The sequence below is a fragment of the Chelonoidis abingdonii genome, chromosome 17 (assembly GCF_003597395.2).
Source record: "Chelonoidis abingdonii isolate Lonesome George chromosome 17, CheloAbing_2.0, whole genome shotgun sequence".
In the NCBI taxonomy this organism is placed as follows: Eukaryota; Metazoa; Chordata; order Testudines; family Testudinidae; genus Chelonoidis; species Chelonoidis abingdonii.
In genome coordinates this window covers 23,354,192-23,374,571 of record NC_133785.1, presented here as the reverse complement: position 1 = coordinate 23,374,571, position 20,380 = coordinate 23,354,192, and the positions used below count along the sequence as shown (strand labels likewise).

At 41.0% G+C, this 20,380-nt stretch overlaps 1 protein-coding gene across 8 annotated transcripts in view; it reads right to left on the bottom strand.

The window, feature by feature from the left end:
* Nucleotides 1-20,380, bottom strand: part of RAD18 (RAD18 E3 ubiquitin protein ligase) — a 155,271-nt gene that overhangs the window by 27,122 nt on the left and 107,769 nt on the right. For 2 of the 8 annotated variants that reach the window (XM_032784211.2, XM_032784210.2), the window contains exon 13: nt 6,668-7,187. The exons of the other annotated variants lie outside the window; for them this stretch is intronic. In XM_032784211.2, the coding sequence (XP_032640102.1) occupies nt 6,764-7,187 (424 nt within the window). In that variant the 3' untranslated portion in view covers nt 6,668-6,763. Of the gene's footprint in view, nt 1-6,667; nt 7,188-20,380 lie in introns of those variants that run through there. 8 annotated transcript variants of the gene reach the window in all.

The following is a 20,380-nucleotide window of genomic DNA, read 5'->3' as shown; positions in this document are numbered from 1 at the left end:
ATTCTGCAGTACATGACTTGTGTTCTGAAACATGGAACCTTCTCCCTCAGCTGTCATTGACCTTGGCTGAACGTGCTTTTCTTCTCTCCTGCCAAAACTCTCCTATTTCTCTCGAAATTTCCCCTGTGAGTCCATTTTAAAGGCTATCATCACTACCTTGATGCCTTCATTCTGCTGCTGGCAACTTTCCACTTTCCAAGCCCCTAGCCCTTGTTGAGGGAAGTTGGAAAAAAATAGTTTCTCCACTCAGGCAACCTCTTCAGCATATGTATTGTCCAATCATTAAATTCTAATGAACATTGTCACTGGTCTGGCAGAGACACGATACAGCCCTCCGCCAGCCCATGGTGGACACCACATTTACACAGAGACATTCAATGACAGAACCATCTTCTCAGTAACAATTTTATAGTATCAAGCTGAATTTATAAATTGTATAGACAGATTCCCCCAAATCATCACACTGCTTCACTGCCAGAGCAGAAATTGGATAATTTGCCAGTAGTATAGAATTCATTAGGACAGGACATTTATAGTATGCATGCCACAAAATGTGGAACACTAGATTGATGAGCTCTTCAACGTATTAGAAATAAAAAACTCAATATAAACTGTTTACCGTATCTATTACATGGTACACAGTATGTTCATGCTGCCTTTAAACTGAAAGCACATGTTGCAGAAACCCAAAAAATCTAATTTTGTCTGATGGCTCTTTATAAAAAGTATTTGTTTCTTTATTAGAAGTACTATTAGCTTCACAAACTCTTTACTGCCTATTAAATGGATAGAGATGGAAACAGCAGATTCTTTAAACTGCTCGTGAAGAAATCCATTTATATTCACTTTAAACAAAAAGGGTAGGAGAAACACACTGAGCTCTTGTAGCATATCAAACAGCATTCGGAGACGAAGTTTCAGCATCTAATAAACCTCTTAAAATCAGATTATTTTAATTCTGAATGTCAATATCAGTTTGACAAGGTACATGCCTGAAAAATTAAACTATTAATTTATGCTCAATTTTTATCCAAGGGCTACTGGAGGTGGTACAATAGGTTAATGCTCTAGCCTCTAACCTCTGTCACCATAGGTTCAAAGAGTTTAGATACAGGAACAATTTTACCAAGTTTGGAAGAGCTGAGGGCACATTTATACTCAGAGACTAACACACAAATGACAGTTTTTGTGAGATTACAGGCCCCAATTCAGAACAGCATTCCTATTCTGGACAGTACTGACGCACACGTGCATTTGAAGTCAATGGGAGTTAAGCACATCCTTCAGTGCTTTCCTGAAGCAAGGCCAGACTTAGGAGTGACAAAGTCCTGCTCCTGCACAGACTTAAGCATAGCCTAACTTTATGCACTGTGAGTAGTCACATTAAAAATCAACGAAGATATTCACAGTATGTAAAGTTACACACATGCAGAAGTATTTGTAGGATCAGAGCCTAAAACAGTAATGGAGTGCACTGATTTAAAAAGAGTTTACAAGGTAAAATGTTGATATATACCTGTCCCCCACTTTCATGAATACTAAAATTTATTGTTTAAAAGAAGTTAAATCATATTCAAAGTCACCTAGTAAAAACAGATTTAAACCTAGATAAACAGATCTTTTTTGTCAAGGAGGCATTGATTTGATAATAGTACTTTATTACAACAACTCCATTACATCATTTAAATGTAAAATTAGTAATATCTTCAACTCTAATAAACCCACCATTGATTGACTTATCTCCAAAAGACCATTTGCAATGGATCTGCACAGCTTTATCATTAAAAAAAATCTTGTTACATTATTCAAAACAAAGTTTTGACAATAAAGATATAGAAATAAATGTAAGATTATTAATTTAACAACTATTCATCTGAGGTGTTTTATTATTAGCACTTTGCATAAAGCATTCTACAAACCACAAGTACATTCTTTCATTTAAAAAACAGTTGCTATGTCTAAGTGAACCATAAGGGTGCTGAGCAAGTTTGTAAGAAGTTGTTCATTCTAAGCATCTACTTTTATTGCACTATGCTTTCCATTTGTGATATGCATGCCAAGGTTTGTAATAGTTATTCTAAGTACACCTCTACCCCAAACTAACGCTGTCCTCGGGAGCCAAAAAAATCCTACAGCGTTATAGGTGAAACTGCGGCATATTGAACTTGCTTTGATGCGCCTGAATGCGCAGCCCCGTCCCCCTGGAGCACTGCTTTACCAGGTTATATCCGAATTCGTGTTATATCAGGTCAAGTTCTATCAGGGTAGAGGTGTATATTAAATTGTTCTATCACTGCCAGCAGTAGAAGATACAGTTACTTACCCTACAGTTTACTGCAGTTCTTTGAGACGTATTGTCCACACAGATTCCACTCTTGGTGCCCATGTGCCCTGCACATACAAGATTGGATTCTTTTCAATAGCAGTGTCCATTGGGGCTATTCACACATTCCCTGTGCCCTCACACATTCTCATTTCCTGTAGTGGGGGATATAAGGGACAGGGCTTCCCCCATCCATGCTCAATTCCTTTGCCAATAAAAATCCCAGGTATAGGATTCTGATGAGCATGGATGGAGGATAGGATGTGGAATTTGTGTGGACAAGACATCTTGAAGAACTACCATTAGTGCTGGGTAAGTAACAGTATTTCCTTCTTTGAGTGATTGTCCACATCAATTGTATTCTTTGCGATCACAAGTAGTCCTCTGAAAGCCAGAAGGCACGTGAGTGAAGGCCTACTTGAAGAGTAACCATAGGCGCACCCCCTGAAGTCTACATCCATCCCCTTTGATTATGGCTGACATGACTTAACATCTTTATTGAAGTCAAGGCAACCCTTGGGTGTGTAAGTCAATTTCACAGCTCTGTGGGTGGTGGATGGAACTTCCTGTCTCAGGCACTATACAGCTGGTTGCCTAGATTTTATTTTGTAATAAAGCTACTTTCAAATGAAGTTCTAATATTAGCATAACAACAAATGTTTTATGAAGACCCATGGTCTTGCAAATTTCAGGCTTATCTGAATTTTTAGGCCCTGACCTTATCCCTTACATCAGGAGTGGCCAACCTGAGCCTGAGAAGGAGCCAGAATTTACCAATGTATATTGCCAAAGAGCCACAGTAATACATCAGCAGCCCCCATCAGCTCCCCCACCCCACTCCCAGCACCTCCCACTCACCGGCAGCATTGCTGATCAGTACCTCCCCCTCTCTCACCGCACCTCCCAATCAGCTATTTTGTGGCCTGCAGGAAGCTCGGAGAAGAGAGGGCACTGCCAGCTATGGGGAGGGGGCAGGGCCTGTGGCAGAGCCAGGGGCTGAGCAGTGAGCACCCCCCGGCACATTGGAAAGTTGGCACCTGTAGCTCCATCCCTGGAGTCAGTGCCTATAAAAAGAGCCACATATTAACTTCTGAAAAGCAGCATGTGGCTCCGGAGCCACAGGTTGGCCACCCTTGTCTTACAGGCACATAGTTCCGATTGTAAGCAGAAATCTATTTTTGTATTTGTGAGATTAAAAAAATATACACTCTTCCTATGCTTTAAATGAAGAACTACATCTGCCAGTAAAGCTATCAAAGTTTACATTTTTACAGACTAGTATGTATCTGTTTCAGAGTTCCATTAATAGCAGCTCAGATTTGTGAAAGAATTGTGGGTTTTATGATAAAAGCATGAAATTTGCTAGTCTTAGGGCATAACTTAGAAGATTTTCATGTATGGACCCATCAATTCATGCCACACTAGCTGTGGCAGATATTTTAAAATCTGAATGCATTTTCCTGATGTTTTTCTGATAGATTTTGTTTATGATATGAAAACATTCCAGTGGGTTTTCATTTCTGTGTATTTATATTCATATCGTCTCAGGCGTCCTAAAAATAAAGTAATGAATTGTGATGGTTTGAAATTATATGAAAATATTAAGAATTAACATGTTCTGTAGGATGTCACCAGGGAGTATTTACTAAAATATTACATAGAAAAATAGCATAGTACATTTATAAGTTTCTATTCATGAACAGAAAGTTACGTTTCTCTTTGCTAATAACATTTCAGATTGATGTATGCATAACAAGATATTGCTGTGTCTCAAAAAGATTGAAAAGGCAGCTTATGGAAACACACATCCTAAAATGAGTTAAGAAACAAACAAGTCTTTCACAGTCTTCGATATACTGAAATATCAGAGTCCCCACCATTTTTTAGGGAAAGCTGCAATTTGGTCTTAGAGATCTCCCTTGCAGGAGGTTATCTGAACAAAGGGAGATTATTTCCCTTTATTATTATTTCACTTGGTAGGCTCTGTTAATGGCTGGGCTTTGTCCTGTAATCTCTCTGTTACAAATGTGCTGTACTACTGCTGCCCGATCTTCTTAACCTCCCTAACAGGGACAATCAGGTTCTCTGATGCCTTTGGTGTCCAGTTTAAGCCAACACACTCTTCTGAGAAGGGGTTATTCATGTCTTCTAAACTCAGCAAATATCTTGACATGTCATGCAAAAGATGACAGGACACCTTTCATCTGCACAGGTTGCTTGGTATTAGACCCATTTCAAGTGGTTCCTTTCTCTGGTATGGCTTCAAATTCTCCTATCAATCTGACCACCTCTGGTCATTCTTTCATTCAGTGCCAAAGGACCTCTGGACTTTGTGCGAGACCAACAGCTCCACCATCCCCTTTGATTATGGCCTTATTTTGCTCATAAGCTTGGTTAAGTGTGACTGCAGAGAAAACATGCTGTATCTTGTGAATGGTGAAGTTCCCCTTTAGAAACTTTCTAGCTGTGTCTGGATGCATGTGTGAAGGCTTACTGTATCTAGGAGGTGAACAGGAATCCAACAAACATGACTGGTATGAGCTAACACAAAGAACCAGCGTGACATCTTTCCAATGCATTCAATGTAGAGAGCAAAGTTGTGCCTGGTGGACTGACAGCCAGGGCCGGTGCAACCATTTAGGCAAACTAGGCAGTTGCCTAGGGCGCCAAGATTTGGGGGCACCAAAAAGTGGCACCCCCAAAAAATTTTTTAAATGGTTGCAGCCGCTGCTGCTGGAGGGGCTGAGCTGCTGGCGGCAGCAGCCGCCGCATCGCGCCTCAGCCCAAGGTGTCCCCCAAAGGTTTCAGTTGAGTCCGCCGCGCAGCAGCCGGGCAGCCAGGGCGCCTCCCCGCGGGTCAGGAGCCCCCGGGGTCAGGGCGCCCCTGGGGTCAGGAAGCCGCCGCCACAGCCCGGCAGCCAGGCGCCCCCGCCCCCACGGTCAGCGAGCCGCTGCCGCAGCCCAGGCGCCCCCGCCCGGTCAGTGCACCGCCGCCGCGGGCCGACAGCCCAGGGCGCCCCCCGCCTCCTGGGTCAGCGAGCTGCCGCCGCAGCCGGGCAGCCCAAGGGGTCCCCTGGCCCAGGGAAACCCGGGCTGCTGGCTGCCGCGGAGGCGCTTTAACCCTGGGTCAGGGTGCCACCGCTGCAGCCGGCAGCCCGGGGTTTCCCTGGGTCAGGGCGCCGCCAGAGGGGGCGGCAGGCAGCTCCCGTGGAGCTGCCCTAGTGATGCCTGGGGATGGTCGGCTGCTCGGGCGGCTCCAGTGGACCGCCTGTAGGCACCACTGCGGCAGCTCCACCGGAGCCGGGACCAGTGCGGGGGGCGGCGAAATTGCCGTCTGCCTAGGGCGCTCAAAATCCTAGCGCCAGTCCTGCTGACAGCACATAGATCTATATAAGAAGTTCCAGATGAAGCGTGGGATGCCAGATGTACAACACTGGACTTTTTAGTTTTTGCTTGTGACACAATTTATCATACCCCATGGAAACCTCATCTTCCCTGAGAGCTTGAGTATACTGGATATATGCATTTTGGAGCAAGATGTATAGATTGCTGGTAGTTACTTTGCGAGTATGCCTAGTACATGTAACACGAGACACTTTCAAGGAGAAATCAACCATTCCTGGGGAGGCCACTTTGGCTAGAAGATAGTAGATGGACAGAAGCCCTTGTTCAGGCCAATCTACTTGAGACTTGCCATTTCCAGATGTATACCATCCAGCATAATGATAAATTTGTCCTCTGGATACTCAGCAAGATGGGTTCACTTTATATGTTTGATTATGGTGAAAATGGGCTGATCCACAGTGATCACTGATACTTGGCATGACTTTAGGTAGTGTGCAGAATTCTTTATAACACTCATGATGTGACATATCATTGCCACAGACTTGGAGTCGTCTAGAAGGAGTGAAAGAAGTACCGAGATAGCTGGGGGTAAGTCTGGCACCAGCTGTCTGCTGGCATGATAAGCTATTTAGGAAATGTCTTGATCTCTGTTGAAGGTATCCAATCTTGATGCCTGCCTTACTTGATCAAGCCACCAGCATTCTTCTTGCAGAGCTTGCGTAACCAGCTGGCAATCATTCTTGATATCAATATTTGCATCACAGATAGAAGCATTGGTTTTCTTCAAGAACAATGACGTCTTCTTCACTGATGCTGCAGTCTCACAATCTTGGGTGAGAATTCTCCCATCTTGAGTACTGGGATGCTGAAAAAGTGATATCCCAGTTCCGTAGAAGGAGTCTGTTTCTGTGGTTGAGCTAGGATTATTCTCTATGCTGTCTATGGCTGCAGTAGTGAACAGACCACCATGAAGCTAGAAGACAGACTACAATCTCATCCTTGAAGTGTTGTCATGCACTGTTTGCTATGCTGGTAGAGACGGCCACCACTGTCATAGAAGATGGACAATCCAAGTTTAAAGACAGTATCTATTAGCTTACTTTTTCACGACTGTGCATGAAGCATCAAACCAACAGATTGGTAAAAGTGTTTCTTGAGTTTTGTTGTGGTACAAACTTTTTATTCCTTCACGGAGAGGGACATTGTTATACTGCAACTCAAAAGAAAGGGTAGCCGGATAAATGGAAACTTCTTCTGACTGGGTTTTAACATTTGGATTATCCAATATTCTGGGCATCAGTATCAATACTGACTCAGGCACAGATTTGGCTTGGCATCCTGTGTCAAATGATCCAGTTATCTCTGTTTTCATTTGAAACATGACTTCATATAATTTTTCCTGTTTGGGACAGATGAAGTGCTGGTTCATCACAGTCTTCCTCACATATTTTGGAAGGCAGGTCCAATATCCTGACTGAAGGCAAGGAACATATTGTGTCCTTCTCTGTGTGTTTGGAGATCTGGAATGCGTGAAAGGATACAATATTTTAATCCAGTGCTGTGAATGTGCCCAACCAGTGTCACCCCCAGTTGTTCTAGCATAGCAGTAGAGAGCCTTTTGGGGAAGTTTGCATTTCCAGTGCTCACGGCATACCAGTTCTGTGGATAAAGAAACTTTCAGACTGCATGGCTGTCCATCCGGTACCCTTCAATCCCACTCAGGGGTTCCACCCTCACCTGGGAGGTGAAACAGATTGGAACCTTCCACCAGCACTAAATTTCACCTTGTTCTCAAAATTAAAAAAGGAGAATAAAAGATGGAGAATCTCCTATGTCAGCAATATAATTATTATAATAATTTTCCTCTGCCTCCCTCCCTGAAAGGATATAATAAAAGTATACATAGATTTTTTTCTGCAGCTTCATTAATATCTCAGCAGAAAAACTGCAACAGTAAATCCAGGTTTCATTCAGAGTTCTAGTGAAACTGAATGGGGAGTCGGGCAGGACAGGATCCATCACTGCTAGGTGAGCTTGCTCTCTAACACCCACCCAGACCCTAAAAACCTGCCCTCCACATTGGGCCAGGAGACACACGTGTGCCTATGCCAGGACTCAATGATGGGCATGGCAAACCATCTAGAACCTTGCCAGGACCCACTATTTGAGAATCACTGCTTTAAAATGGTGTCTGAAGATCTAGGAAGGATTCAGATTCATGTCTTGATCCAATATCTTGTGCATAGATGTCCCCATCATAAAGCCATCATCATGAAGATTTCCAGTACGATCAAAAGATTTCAGTTCTGAGCACCTGCTATAGCTTCTCAATTTCATAAGATTTGGGTCATCTGCACATACATTCCAAATTTCTTTGTTTGCAAGCCTCCTCGGCATATTTGAAAAGGTAGCAGCTTGATTTGTTACTTCTCCAGAGGATGAGAGAAGCAATAAAAAAAACAAAAAAACCTTTCTGAAAGCAAAGGGAACATAAAAATTGTGCTTTAATACATTTCAGGAATGAGCCCAAGATTTAGGTTAAAAAAAGTGGCCAAAAGGCCAGTAAAAAGGAATAAGATGTTACTAAGCTGCCCATTTCCACACTTTTCATTAATAACTATTGAGTGCAATAAATAAAACAACTAATATTTGGATTTACTGCTTCAATATTAACTTTTAACTGGTGCATGTTAATGTACACTGATTAGTGCAAATAAAGGGGGACTCCAGAAGATTAGTGTAACATCTCTATGGTGCTCATTAAAAGCTTTATGAGACTAGGCAATTTATTAACTGCAGCATATGAATACTAAATTATCCTTTATTAGCTCTACCACTTAAATTAATATGGACAACAAATCATCCTGTTGCAATCAATAAAACTGACAATAATGTCCTGGTTTGGAACTCTTTCACTTTCAAACTGTTGTGTCTGAACAAAGGAAATGCAACTGTAGAAGTTGGTAAGATCAGACCAACTTTAAGTTACTGGAAAATAAAAGGTCTAGAATTCAATTAAAATCCAAAAACTACAGTCTCAATTATGCTCTTTCTTGATCTGCCTAGGGCAAGGAATAACCAGATTAGCTACCTGTGAGCAGAAGTGTATAGATTGCTATCTGGTTTCTGATTGTCTTTCAGAAGACCCTATTCATTTTGAAATTTGTAACGTAAGTGTCACCCTCATATTAGGTGTACTGTCAAACACTAAAAACAAAACTATTGCCATCAAATGATCAAAAGAAAGACCCTTTTCTGCCACTCTCCACCTTTTACCCTCAGATACCCTCAAATTCTCTTGCAGCTACTAACCCTGAAAAGAAAAGGATAAGTTACAAGGCATCAGCATCATACTCTAAAGGCTGCCATACTGGTCTGTGGTATATCCTGCCACAAAGTCAAGGACTCCCCATTGAAAGCACTCTGGGTATGGCTATACTTGCAGCTGTACAGCGCTGCTGTGGGAGCGCTCCCGCAGCAGCGCTTTGAAGTGCAAGTGTGGTCACGGCGACAGCGTTGGGAAAGAGCTCTCCCAGCGCTGCAGGTACTCCACCTCCCCGTGAGGATTTGCTTGCAGCACTGGGAGCCGCGCTCCCAGCGCTGGGGCACTGTTTACACTGGCACTTTACAGCGCTTTACACCCCTGAGCGAGAAAGTTGCAACGCTGTAAAGTGCCAGTGTAGCCAAGGCCTCTCTCATCTGGCTTCAGAAGTTCAACAAAAGAATCCTAGCTGATTGTTCCAGCTCTGAGTGGAGACTGAAAGAAGTGCATTGAGAAAGCGATCTGCAGAGAAGTATCCAAAGCTGATTTCCCATTCATAGAAATACATTCTGCCGCACCACCACCAGCCTAGGCAAATTAAATTACTGAGCTATCCTTCTACTACTCAACATAGAGCAGCTAATTGACATATTCATTGTAATCCATTCAGTCCCAAAGAAAGCCTTAATTCCCAACAGAATAAAAATCATTAGGGTGAAAACATAAAAAACACATTAAATAAAAGGTTAGAGGATTGTTAAATGTTATGAATCAGACTTGACAGAAAGAATGGTCATTTAGGTGAGGAATAATCATTTCTCTATTAAAGTTAAAAAAATCATCCTGCTTTAAAGACCATAACAATGAACGTCAGCTGTCCCTTACAACATAAAATTGTATGGGTAGTAACATTTATTAGCCTCTTCTTCATAGAAAGGAAATGTAGCTTCAGAGTAATAAGTATTTTTAAAAGGTGGTGTTTAAAAGGGGACTGTCAAGTTAAAGCTGCAGGTTTTGTGGTTTTTTGGATAAAAAAAATCTTTATTGTACCTATGTTACCAATAAGTAAGGTAAATAAGGTTCCTAGTCAGTTTTACTCTGTAGGTTCTCATGCTCTAGCACAATACTGTAATGTTGGATTTGCAAATACTAAGTGGGTAAACATTGCTATGTGGATACATATTTTAAAAAATTTCCTCCCATCATAAAACCTGCATTTTGGGTCTGATCGCAGAATCCTAGAAAAATAGGACTGGAAGGGGCCTTGAGAAGTCATCCAGTCCAGTCACCTGCACTGAGGCAGGACTAACTATTATCAAGACCACCTTTAGGGGGTGTTTGTCTAACCTGTTCTCATAAATCTCCAGTGATGGACATTCCACAACCTCCACACGTAATTTGTTCCACTGCTTAACCACCCTTACAGTTAGGACATTTTTTCCTAATATGTAACAACCTAAATCTCCCTTGTTGCAATTTAAGCCAATTACTTATTATCCGCAGTGGTTACGGAAAACAATTTATAACAACTGTAACATCAGGGGTTGGCAACCTTTCAAAAGTGCTGTGCCGAGTCTTCATTTATTCACTCTAATTTAAGGTTTCACCTGCCAGTAATACATTTTAACATTTTTAGAAGGTCTCTTTCTATAAGTCTATAATATATAACTAAACTATTGTTGTATGTAAAGTAAATAAGGCTTTTAAAATGTTTAAGAAGATTCATTTGAAATTAATTTAAAATGCAGAGCCCCCCCGAACCTGTGGCCAGGACCCGGGCAGTGTGAATGCCACTGAAAAAATCAGCTCGCGTGCTGACTTCGGCACCTGTGCCATAGGTTGCCTACCTCTGGTTTACAAATATTACTGTGCCGCCCACCCCTCCCCCATCTTCTCTTCTCCAGACTAAACAAGCATAGTTTTTTCAGTCTTTCCTTGTAGGTCAACACTTTCTAGACCTTTTATCATTTTTGTTGCTCTTCTCTGGACATTCTCCAATTTACCCACATCCTTCCCAAGGTGTGGTGCTCAGAACTGGACACAATACTCCAACTGAGGCCTTATCAGTGATGAGCAGAGTCTAAGAATTACATCTCATGGCATGCTTACAACACCCCTGCTAATACATACCAAAACGGTGTTCCCTTTTTTTTTGCAACAGTATTACATTAGTTTGTGTTCTACTACAACCTCCAGATCCTTTCCTGCAATACTCCTACTTAGGTAGTCATTTACCATTTTGCATTTGTGTAATTGATTATTTCTTCCTAAGTGTAGTTCTTTGCATTTATTGAATTTCATCCAACTTATTTCAGACCATTTCTCCAGATCATTTTGAGTTCTAGTCCTGCCCTCAAAGTGTTTGCAACCCCTCCTAGCTTGATATCATCCACAAACTTTATGAGTGTCCTCTCTATGCCATTATCCAAATATGTTATGAAGATATTAAATAGAGCTGGATCCAGAACAGATCCCTGCAGGACCCGACTCAATATGCCCTTTCACCTTCACTGTGAACCACTGATAACTACTCTAGCTTTTCCCAGTTGTTCACCCACCTCACAATCGGCTTGTCTAGGCTATATTTCTCTAGTTTGTTCATGTGCGACAGTATCAAAAGTCTTAGGGTTTTTCTACACTGGCATTTTACAGTGCTGTAACTTTCTCACTCACAGTCGTGAAAAAACACACCTCTGAGCACTGCAAGTTTCAGCGCTTTAAAGTGCCATTGTAGACAGTGCACCAGCGTGTTATTCCCTTTGTGGAGGTGGTGTTGTTTTTGTTTTTTTTTAAGAGCGCTGAGAGAGCTCTCTCTCAGTGCAACGTCGCAACTACACAAGCCACATTAAAGCGTTCCTGTGGCAGTGCTTTAACGTTGCCAGTGAAGACGTGCCCTTAGTAAAGTTGGGATATATCACATCTACTGCTTGTGCCCTATCCACAAGGCTTGTTACCCTATCAAAGAAGGATATTAGGTTAGTTTGACATTATTTGTTCTTGACAAATCCATGTTGATTGTTAGTCATCCCTTTATTTTCTTCTAGGTGCTTACAAATTGATTGGTTATTTGCTCCAGTATCTTTCCAGGTACCAAAGATAAGATGACTGGCCTATAATTCCCTGTGTTGTCTTTATTCCCCTTTCTATAGACAGGTACTATATGTGCACTTTTCCAACCCTCTGGATCTCTCCCATCCTTTACAAGTTCTCCAAGATAATTATGAATGGCTCAGAGATCTCTTCAGCTAGCTCCTTAAATATTCTAGGATGCATTTAGAATCACAGAAGATTAGGGTTAGAAGGGACCTCAGAAGATCATCTAGTCCAACCCCCTGCTCAAAGCAGGACCAATCCCCAGACAGATTTTTACCCCAGTTCCCTAAATGGTCCCCTCATGGATTGAACTCACAACCCTGGGTTTAGCAGGGCAGTGCTCAAACCACTGAGCTATCCCTCCCCTCATAGATTTCTTCAGGCCCTACCATCCTGAAGACACCTAACTTGTTCTTTTCTTGCTTTAGCCTCAGATCCTACCCCATTTCTACTGATGTTCACTATGTTAGGTATCCAATCACTGCTAACTTTAAAGGTTGAAAATTGAAACAAAAAAAGGCATTTAACACTTTGGCCAATGCTGTGTTTTCTGTGATTATCCTTCCTTCATTGAGTAATGGGCCTACTTATCCCTGATCTTCCTCTGGCTTCTCACCTGTATTTGTAAAATGTTTTTTTGTTACCCTTTATGTCCCTAGCTAGATTAATCTTACTTTTTGCCTTGACCATTCAAGTTTGTCCCTACATGCTTGTGGGGGGGGAGAGGTTTATATTCATGCTCCATAATTTGACCTAGTTTCCACATTTTTGAGTTTTAAGTTGTGTTTTAGGTTGTTGAAGATCTCCTGGTTAAGCCAGGGTGGTCTCTTAACATACTTCCTATCTTTCCTATGCATTGGGATAGTTTGCTCTTGTGCTCTTAATAACCTTTCTTTGAAAAAACACCAACTCTCCTGAACCCTTTTTCCCCTTCAGACTTGCTTCCCATGGAATCTGACCTACCAATTCTATGAGTTTGCAAAAGTTTGCCTTCTTGAAGTCCACTGTCCTTATTCTGCTATTTTCCCTCCTACCATTCCTTTGAATCATAAACTCTAGCCTTTCATGATCACTTTCTCCGAAGGTGCCTTTCACCTATTCTCAACCAGTTCCTTCAGAACTAGATTGTCAGAATCAAATCTAGAATCACCTCTCTCCTAGTTGCTGTCTCCATCTTCATTCCAAAAACTTATTGGATAATCTATGCCCTGTTGTATTATTTTCCCAGAACATGTCTGGGTTGTTGGAATCCCCTATAACCACTAAGTCCTGTGTTTTGGATGATTTTGTCAGTTGTTTAATAAAAGTCTCATCCATCTCTCCTTTCTGGTTAGGTGGTCTGTGGTAGACACCTACCAAGACATCATTTTTTTTTTTTTTTTACCCCTTTTATCCAGAGACTTTCAACAGGTCTGCCTCCCACATCTACCTCAATCAGTGCAAGCGTATGCATCTTTTCCCCCTGCTTGTCCTTCCTGAACAAACTGTACACTTGTATACAAATATTCCAGCCACATGAATTATCCCACCAAGTTTCTGTGATGCCCATTATATCATAATTATGATTATTCATCAGTGTTTTTTGTTGTATATTCCCCATACTTCTTGCATTAGTAAACAGACATCTAAGATGTTCATTAGGTTTCCCCTCTATATTCCCTCTAGTCTCTCCTTTGTCCCTGCTGTGACTGCCTGTTTCCCCCCAGATTCCAAACTTTCACCCAGGTCTCTCTGTTTTGGACTTACCTGTGGGCTTTTGTCTCATACATTAAACCTAGTTTAAAACCCACCCCTCAGTAGGCTAGCCCATTTATACCCAAAGATACCTTCAAGAAAGCAGAAGAGTATCACTTTAACCATTCTTTACCTTTCAAAGTTGATCTAAGTATGGAAAAAAAGGCAAAATTTATATAAAATTTTAGTACTAACTTATTTTTGTACCATATGTTGAAAAGCCTTCTTCCTATACTTATTAGATTTTTCTGTTTAGTACACTCTAGATACAAAATGACAATATATTTCACAAATGTTGGCTTTTACAGGGTGACTAAACTATAGTATAGTATATGGCTAAGAAACACTGATCAAAACTATCCGCTGCACCAGTTGTATCATATTACAAAGTGCAGCTGCCAGATGGATCTATTTTTGTCTTATATATAACATATATAAGACAAAAATATAACTATCCTTGCAAGAACAGATTACTCAAGTCACAGAATAAACTTGAAATCTCATTCCATGCAGATATTATACATTTTACTATTCTAGCTCTACCGCTTGACTTCTTCCAAAGTAGGAGACTATTCACCACTATGACAGACCGTACCCTTTATGATGGGTTCCCCTCGGGGTGCCACCTGGAACTGGGGTACCAATGAGACCCTTGACCCACCAGCCGGGGCTCCTTCTCACACTGTACTGCTGTGATAAGCTACAGAGCCCTCCAGCCTGCACTTTCACAAACATGCATATAGGTAGGGACACACCCAGTTACAGTTATAAGCAGGCTCTTTGACCAGCCCCTGCATGGAAAGGCTACTCCCAGCTCCTCAGGTATGCACCCCCTCTGGAGTATACATCCAAAATTATACTCTCCTGCACTGCACAGGGAACTCTACAGCGTAAGCTCATAAAATCTGCCCCCTTCCTCAATGTGTAGAGGAATATGCAACAGCCTTCTGCCCCCGAGTTATGATTCCTACACTCCTCAGTCCAACTCACTGGCTTAGATAAAGCAAAAACAAGTTTATTAACTATGAAAGATACATTTTAAGTGATAGCAATCAGATCAAAGCAGATTAGCTAGCAAATAAACAAAAAACACTAAATAGTTTGGCTAGGAAGAGCAGATTCTCATCCTAAGAGATGATACAAGCAGGCTGCAGATTCTTAAGGGGCAAGCTGCACTTGCTTTACAGCTTGGAATCCACAGGTGTTTCATTCACAGGCTAAAAACCCCTTTAGCTTGGGTCCCGCACTTCCCTCAGTTCAGTCTTTGTTCTTCAGGTGTTTCCAGGAGTCCTTTTGTGTGAGTGGCGAAGAATCCCAGATAATGTTCCTCCCCCTCCCTAACAGATTTTGCATATGACAGAAATCCTTTGTTCCCAAAGCTAGGTCCCCAGACCAGTCTGTGGAAAAATACTGACATCCCAAGATGGAGTCTAGAGACATGTGGTCTCATCACATGTCCTTGTAAAGTCATAGCAGCCATAACTCACAGGATGTTTGGAGCATTCACAGGAGGAAGATAAGCTTTTTCTAAGCCCTATTTGTTTTTTCCTACTGGCCCATTGCCCATGGCCCACCCACTATCTAGACCCATCTTGTAGTTACACCTGGGTAACGCCCACTAGACATTTGAAAAACAGATACACAGTCAATATTCATAACTTCAGATACAAAAATGACATGCATACAAATAGGATAATCATGTTCAGCTAATCATAACTCTTCCAATGACACCTCACATGACTTATCTTGCATAATACACATTATAATTATGACAATAATATCAGAATAATATTAGTGTGAAGAATATGAGGAGCAGTGTCACACCTCTATATTCACAATTTTTACAAGACTGATAAATTTTGTACAAAATCTGCTTTGTGAGGTATCATTTGAAAACTCATAATTTGCTGATCATTATTGTCCTGATAAAATACTGTGGCAACATTGCATGTAAATAGTCTACGGTCTGATGTTACTACGCCATATTCCAAATCTGGAGCAGCAGCCCAAACCAGTTCCTCAGAGACAAAAGACAGACACCTCAGCCAGGTATTAACAAAATCAAACAGACTATCACGTGGGTAAGTAGATATTTTTTGACAGAAAAAAGGGTGTGAGCGAGAAATTTACATTTTGGCAATAGAGCAGTTGAAGGTTACTGTGTAAACAGACTGGCAGTTGCCTGAACCCCAGCTGGAGATGATTCTCAAAGAGAAGAAAGATACAAAAATGAGGAACAGAAGACACAAACCACCTCTCTCTCCTTATCGCTACTCACAGCATCAACAATGACTTGGGAAGTGGTCCTGGCTGAACGAATCCAGACAGACTGCTGCGAGCATATGGGGAGAGAAACCTTTTGCTTTAAATTCACTTAGCTTGTTAAGTTAGATATTAGTTTGCATTTTACCTTTTATTTCTTTGTAACCAATTCTGACTTGTGTGTCTCATTACTTGAAATCATCTTAAATCTATCTTTCTGTACTTAATAAACTTGTTTCATTTTATCTAAACCAGTGTATGTTTGGACTGAAGAGTTTTGAAACTCCCCATTTGAGATAACAGGTTTTGTGAATATCATTTTCTATTAATGAAATGACAGACTTTCTATGAGCTTGCACTGCACAGAATGAAAGAGCTAGGAAGTACAAGATGTATATTTCTAGGAAAAAGTCCGGGACTGGGTATTTGTTGGTGTCACCCCAGAACAATTCAGGAGTGGCTGGCTAGAACTACTCATATAACTCAGCTGTGAGTAATTTACAAACTAGAGGAAGTGTGTGAGCATGGCCAGTGGCTGCTCTCACAGCAAAGCAGTGTAATAGGCATCCTAGATTGGACAATTGAGTTCAGCAGTCCAGACTGCACCCTGGGAATGTTACTAATGTCTTCTTCACTAATATATCTATATATAGAGAGATATATTAAGTGAAGTTATAAAACATACAGCCAAAATCCATGGCCTATCCATCTACCATTTGACATAGTATCCCTCTCTTGCAAATATTTATAGAAAAGTATATGATAACAATGGTCTGTATCTGGCTCGATAATTTTAAATAAACTCAGTTCCACACACATGCCAGTCTGACTGTTCCACAATGTACCTGTTTGTGATTTTACATAATAAACTCTTCAGGCTAAGGCTCTTGTTTGATACAGTTCACCTATTGTACAGCTCAGTGTCCACTTACTAAAGTATAAATAATGTTCTGTAATTAACCTGAAGAACATGAAGCATAATCAAAGTTGTAGTTTACTTTCTGCTCTAGATGCTTGTGCACAAATCAACCTGTCCACATGTTATTACAGTTTGGCTTAAACACACCAAATGTTTGACTAGATTCTCTGGTTTAGAAAATTACGAAGCGCAAAAAATGATTTTTCTATGAACAAGTCATCTTGCTAATATTAATTTCCCACACTGCTGTGCAGAAATATTCTGCATAGGAGAACAAACTCTGCAAGTTTCAACTCTCTCTTCCACTACAGAACATGGTCTGCAAACCCACAAAGAAGCTAATGGTTCCACTCCCTTAACCTTTGGATTTCTGCTCTAACCGAATCAATCACTGGCACTCTCTGGATCACAGTTTCAGTGGCACAAAAGTGAGCATAGGATTTTTATTCTGTCGTCACTGGGAAAATTAGCTGCATGTCATTGCCTGGTAGTTTAAAAATGGTGTCCTTCCATCTATGACTCAGAGGATGATGATGATGTTGGGAAAATAAGAGTCCCTCCACTGGGGAGAGATTTTTAGCTGCCCCATTAACCTTTGCATGACATTCTCAAAATACATGGCAATGATAGACTGGATAATACTAAATAATCAAGAATGATGTAAGAAAGAAAAATAATGCACTGTTTTCACTAAGAAAATCATTTCCAACTGCCAAAATATTTAAACAATGGGTTCTAAATGTGGAACCAGATAGAAAAAAATGTTACGATAGGATCCATAAATAAGCTGCAACTTTGGCAAGTTATGGACAAATAAAAAAATTCCCAGAATGTACACTGAAATATCCTCACATGGAAAGCACGGATCAAATACTATTACTTCACGCAACAAAAAACAAGGCTGCAAATAAGTCTTAGAGTAAAATACTGAAAATAAATATACTGTATTCTGTGATATAAGGTGCTACTATTAAGCCACAAGCTTAAAAAAATGGAAAAAAAGAAGATATCCATCTAGCTGATGAGATGTGATAAAAATATCGTGTAAAGGAATGAAAGATATATACAGTGCTGCAGTTTGCTTTATTCACGCATATGGCCACATTACTCCACATGATCACTGTGGAAGACTCCAGCACTGGTCTGAGAAGCAAGAAATCAGTTTATCCTTCTTGGGAGCATAGAATGAGACCTCTCTACTATACAGGACCAAATCCTGTCTGAATCTTGCAGCCCTCAGCAAGTGGGCTGTGCTCTGGGCAGATTCTGGGCATCTAAGGGAGAAGGATTCCTTCTCCTCCTTCAAGTAGTGGGACCTCTGTGCAGCTGTTGATGCAGTAGATCCCTCTAGCAACTGGGCTCCCCCTTTTCTTTGATCCTGCTCCCATTTCAAGCCAATGGAAATTTTGCCACTCATTTCAATGACAGCAACATCCAGTTCCATTGTGTCAGAAACTGTTATCTGATGCTGTTTCTTTAATATTATGGGATATTATGGATTAAGCAAATTGATAAAGATGCATTTTCTAAAATCTGGAAACAACATTTGAACTGAATACATCTAGCTTATAATAAGCTCCCAGTTTATTATGGATAATGTGTGAAGAAATGCAAATATATACCCTGATGTGCTTTTCTGGTATGCTTTTCTAAATTTCATCTAATTTATAATATGCTTTCAGTGGACATAAAATATATCTGATGATGATTTCTCTTTTAGAAATTGTAACCCAATAGGAAATATTCTGAGCAGCGGAGGTCAAATGTCATGTTTCAAACATCATAATTTAGGACAAATCTAAAGACCTTTTCAATTTCCTTCTTTCATCTGATATTGTCAGATGATTATTACATTTATCATCTGCAATAACCTCTCTGCTAATTCATATTTGAAACCATGCACTCTAGTCATTTTTTGACTAAGCAAGTTTCAGTCAATAAGAAATCCCTTTTATATGGTGCACCAAAATGCAATGCATTGATCTGGGTGTATCATTTTCTAGAAACATTTACAAGAGTTATGGATCTGTTCTGCAAAGGTGCATCGTGGTGCGGGGAAGGGGGAGGAGTTCTAGCCACATTTGCCCTTCCTTCTCCTCAAAAAAAAAAAAAAAAAAAAAAAAAAAGCAAATATGTAAACGTGTACCCTGATTTATATGCTGATCAAAAATGGGAGACAAAAAGAGAGATATAGGTCACTTCCTAACTATCCATCAAGATGGAATTTTTATATACCTCTCTCCCCTCGTTAACCAGAAGAACTGCAAAGAAACAAATATAGTTCTCATTTCTGTAGCTTCTTAGCAGTATAAATCTGTTCCTTGGCCACTTTTATTTGTTATTTTTTCAGCCTAATAGTTGCCTTTGAAACCAGTTATTAGTATCTGGAAGGAAACAAACCCAGCAACACTTTTTCAGTACCTTGCAGCAATGTTATCTGAATTGAACCAAGAAAGTGACATTTTCAGGGAAGTGACTAAATCTCCCAGATAAGTCTTTATGGACATTCCAATTGTCTAAAGAATAGATGCAAGATAAATATATACACATTTCTGCTGGGTTTGGGAAACATAATACATACAATATTTCATATTTTAGCCTTGAATTATTTTCATCCCATTTTCAACTTCACATGACAGAATAAAAAGGTACAATCTATCCTATCCCCTTCAAGCCCAATCCTAAAATAAACTGCAGCCCCAATAAACTTCAAGAACAGGATCTCTTAGATTTATGTTCAAATAACATTCAAAATAACTGGAGATAAGCAAAGGGGACCAGTAACCAACTCTGTGTCATTTCACGATCGATAGCATATTATGATCCAAGTGTTATAACTCATTTGAAGGAGTTTGCATCCCTTATTAGGTTGCCAACACCTGATTACCGATCATACAATGATACTCGCATGTGTCTTTTCAGGAAGAGGATGTTTGAGGAAGGAGTCAAGCGTTCATGCATGAGCATACCCTAACTACTAGGAGTTCTAACTCCTACCTGCTGCAAAGGAAGCTACGGCTGCTCACCTTCTAGGCTAATGTTCTAGACCAGCGGTTCTCAAACTTTCGCAACCCAAGGACTGCCGTCTTGATTTTGAAATTTTCATGGACCCCCAAGCTGACCTCTCAGCCACAGGCCCTGCCCCTACTCCATCCCTTCCCCCAAGGCTCCACCCCTGACCCATCTCTTCCCCACCTCTTTCCGCCACCTCCCCCAAGCGTGCCCTGTTCATGCTCTTCCCCCTCCCTGCATGCAGGAGGCACTGTGAGGGAGGGTGAGGGGTTAATCAGCATGGCCAGTGGCCCCAGGCGTGATTCTGTCCCCTCCCCCAAACACACCCCATTCCCGCTCCTCTCCCTCCCTTCCAGAGCCTCCTGCACACTCTTGAACAGCTGTCCCCGGCATGCATACAGGACGCACTAGGAGGAAAGAGGAGAAGTTGA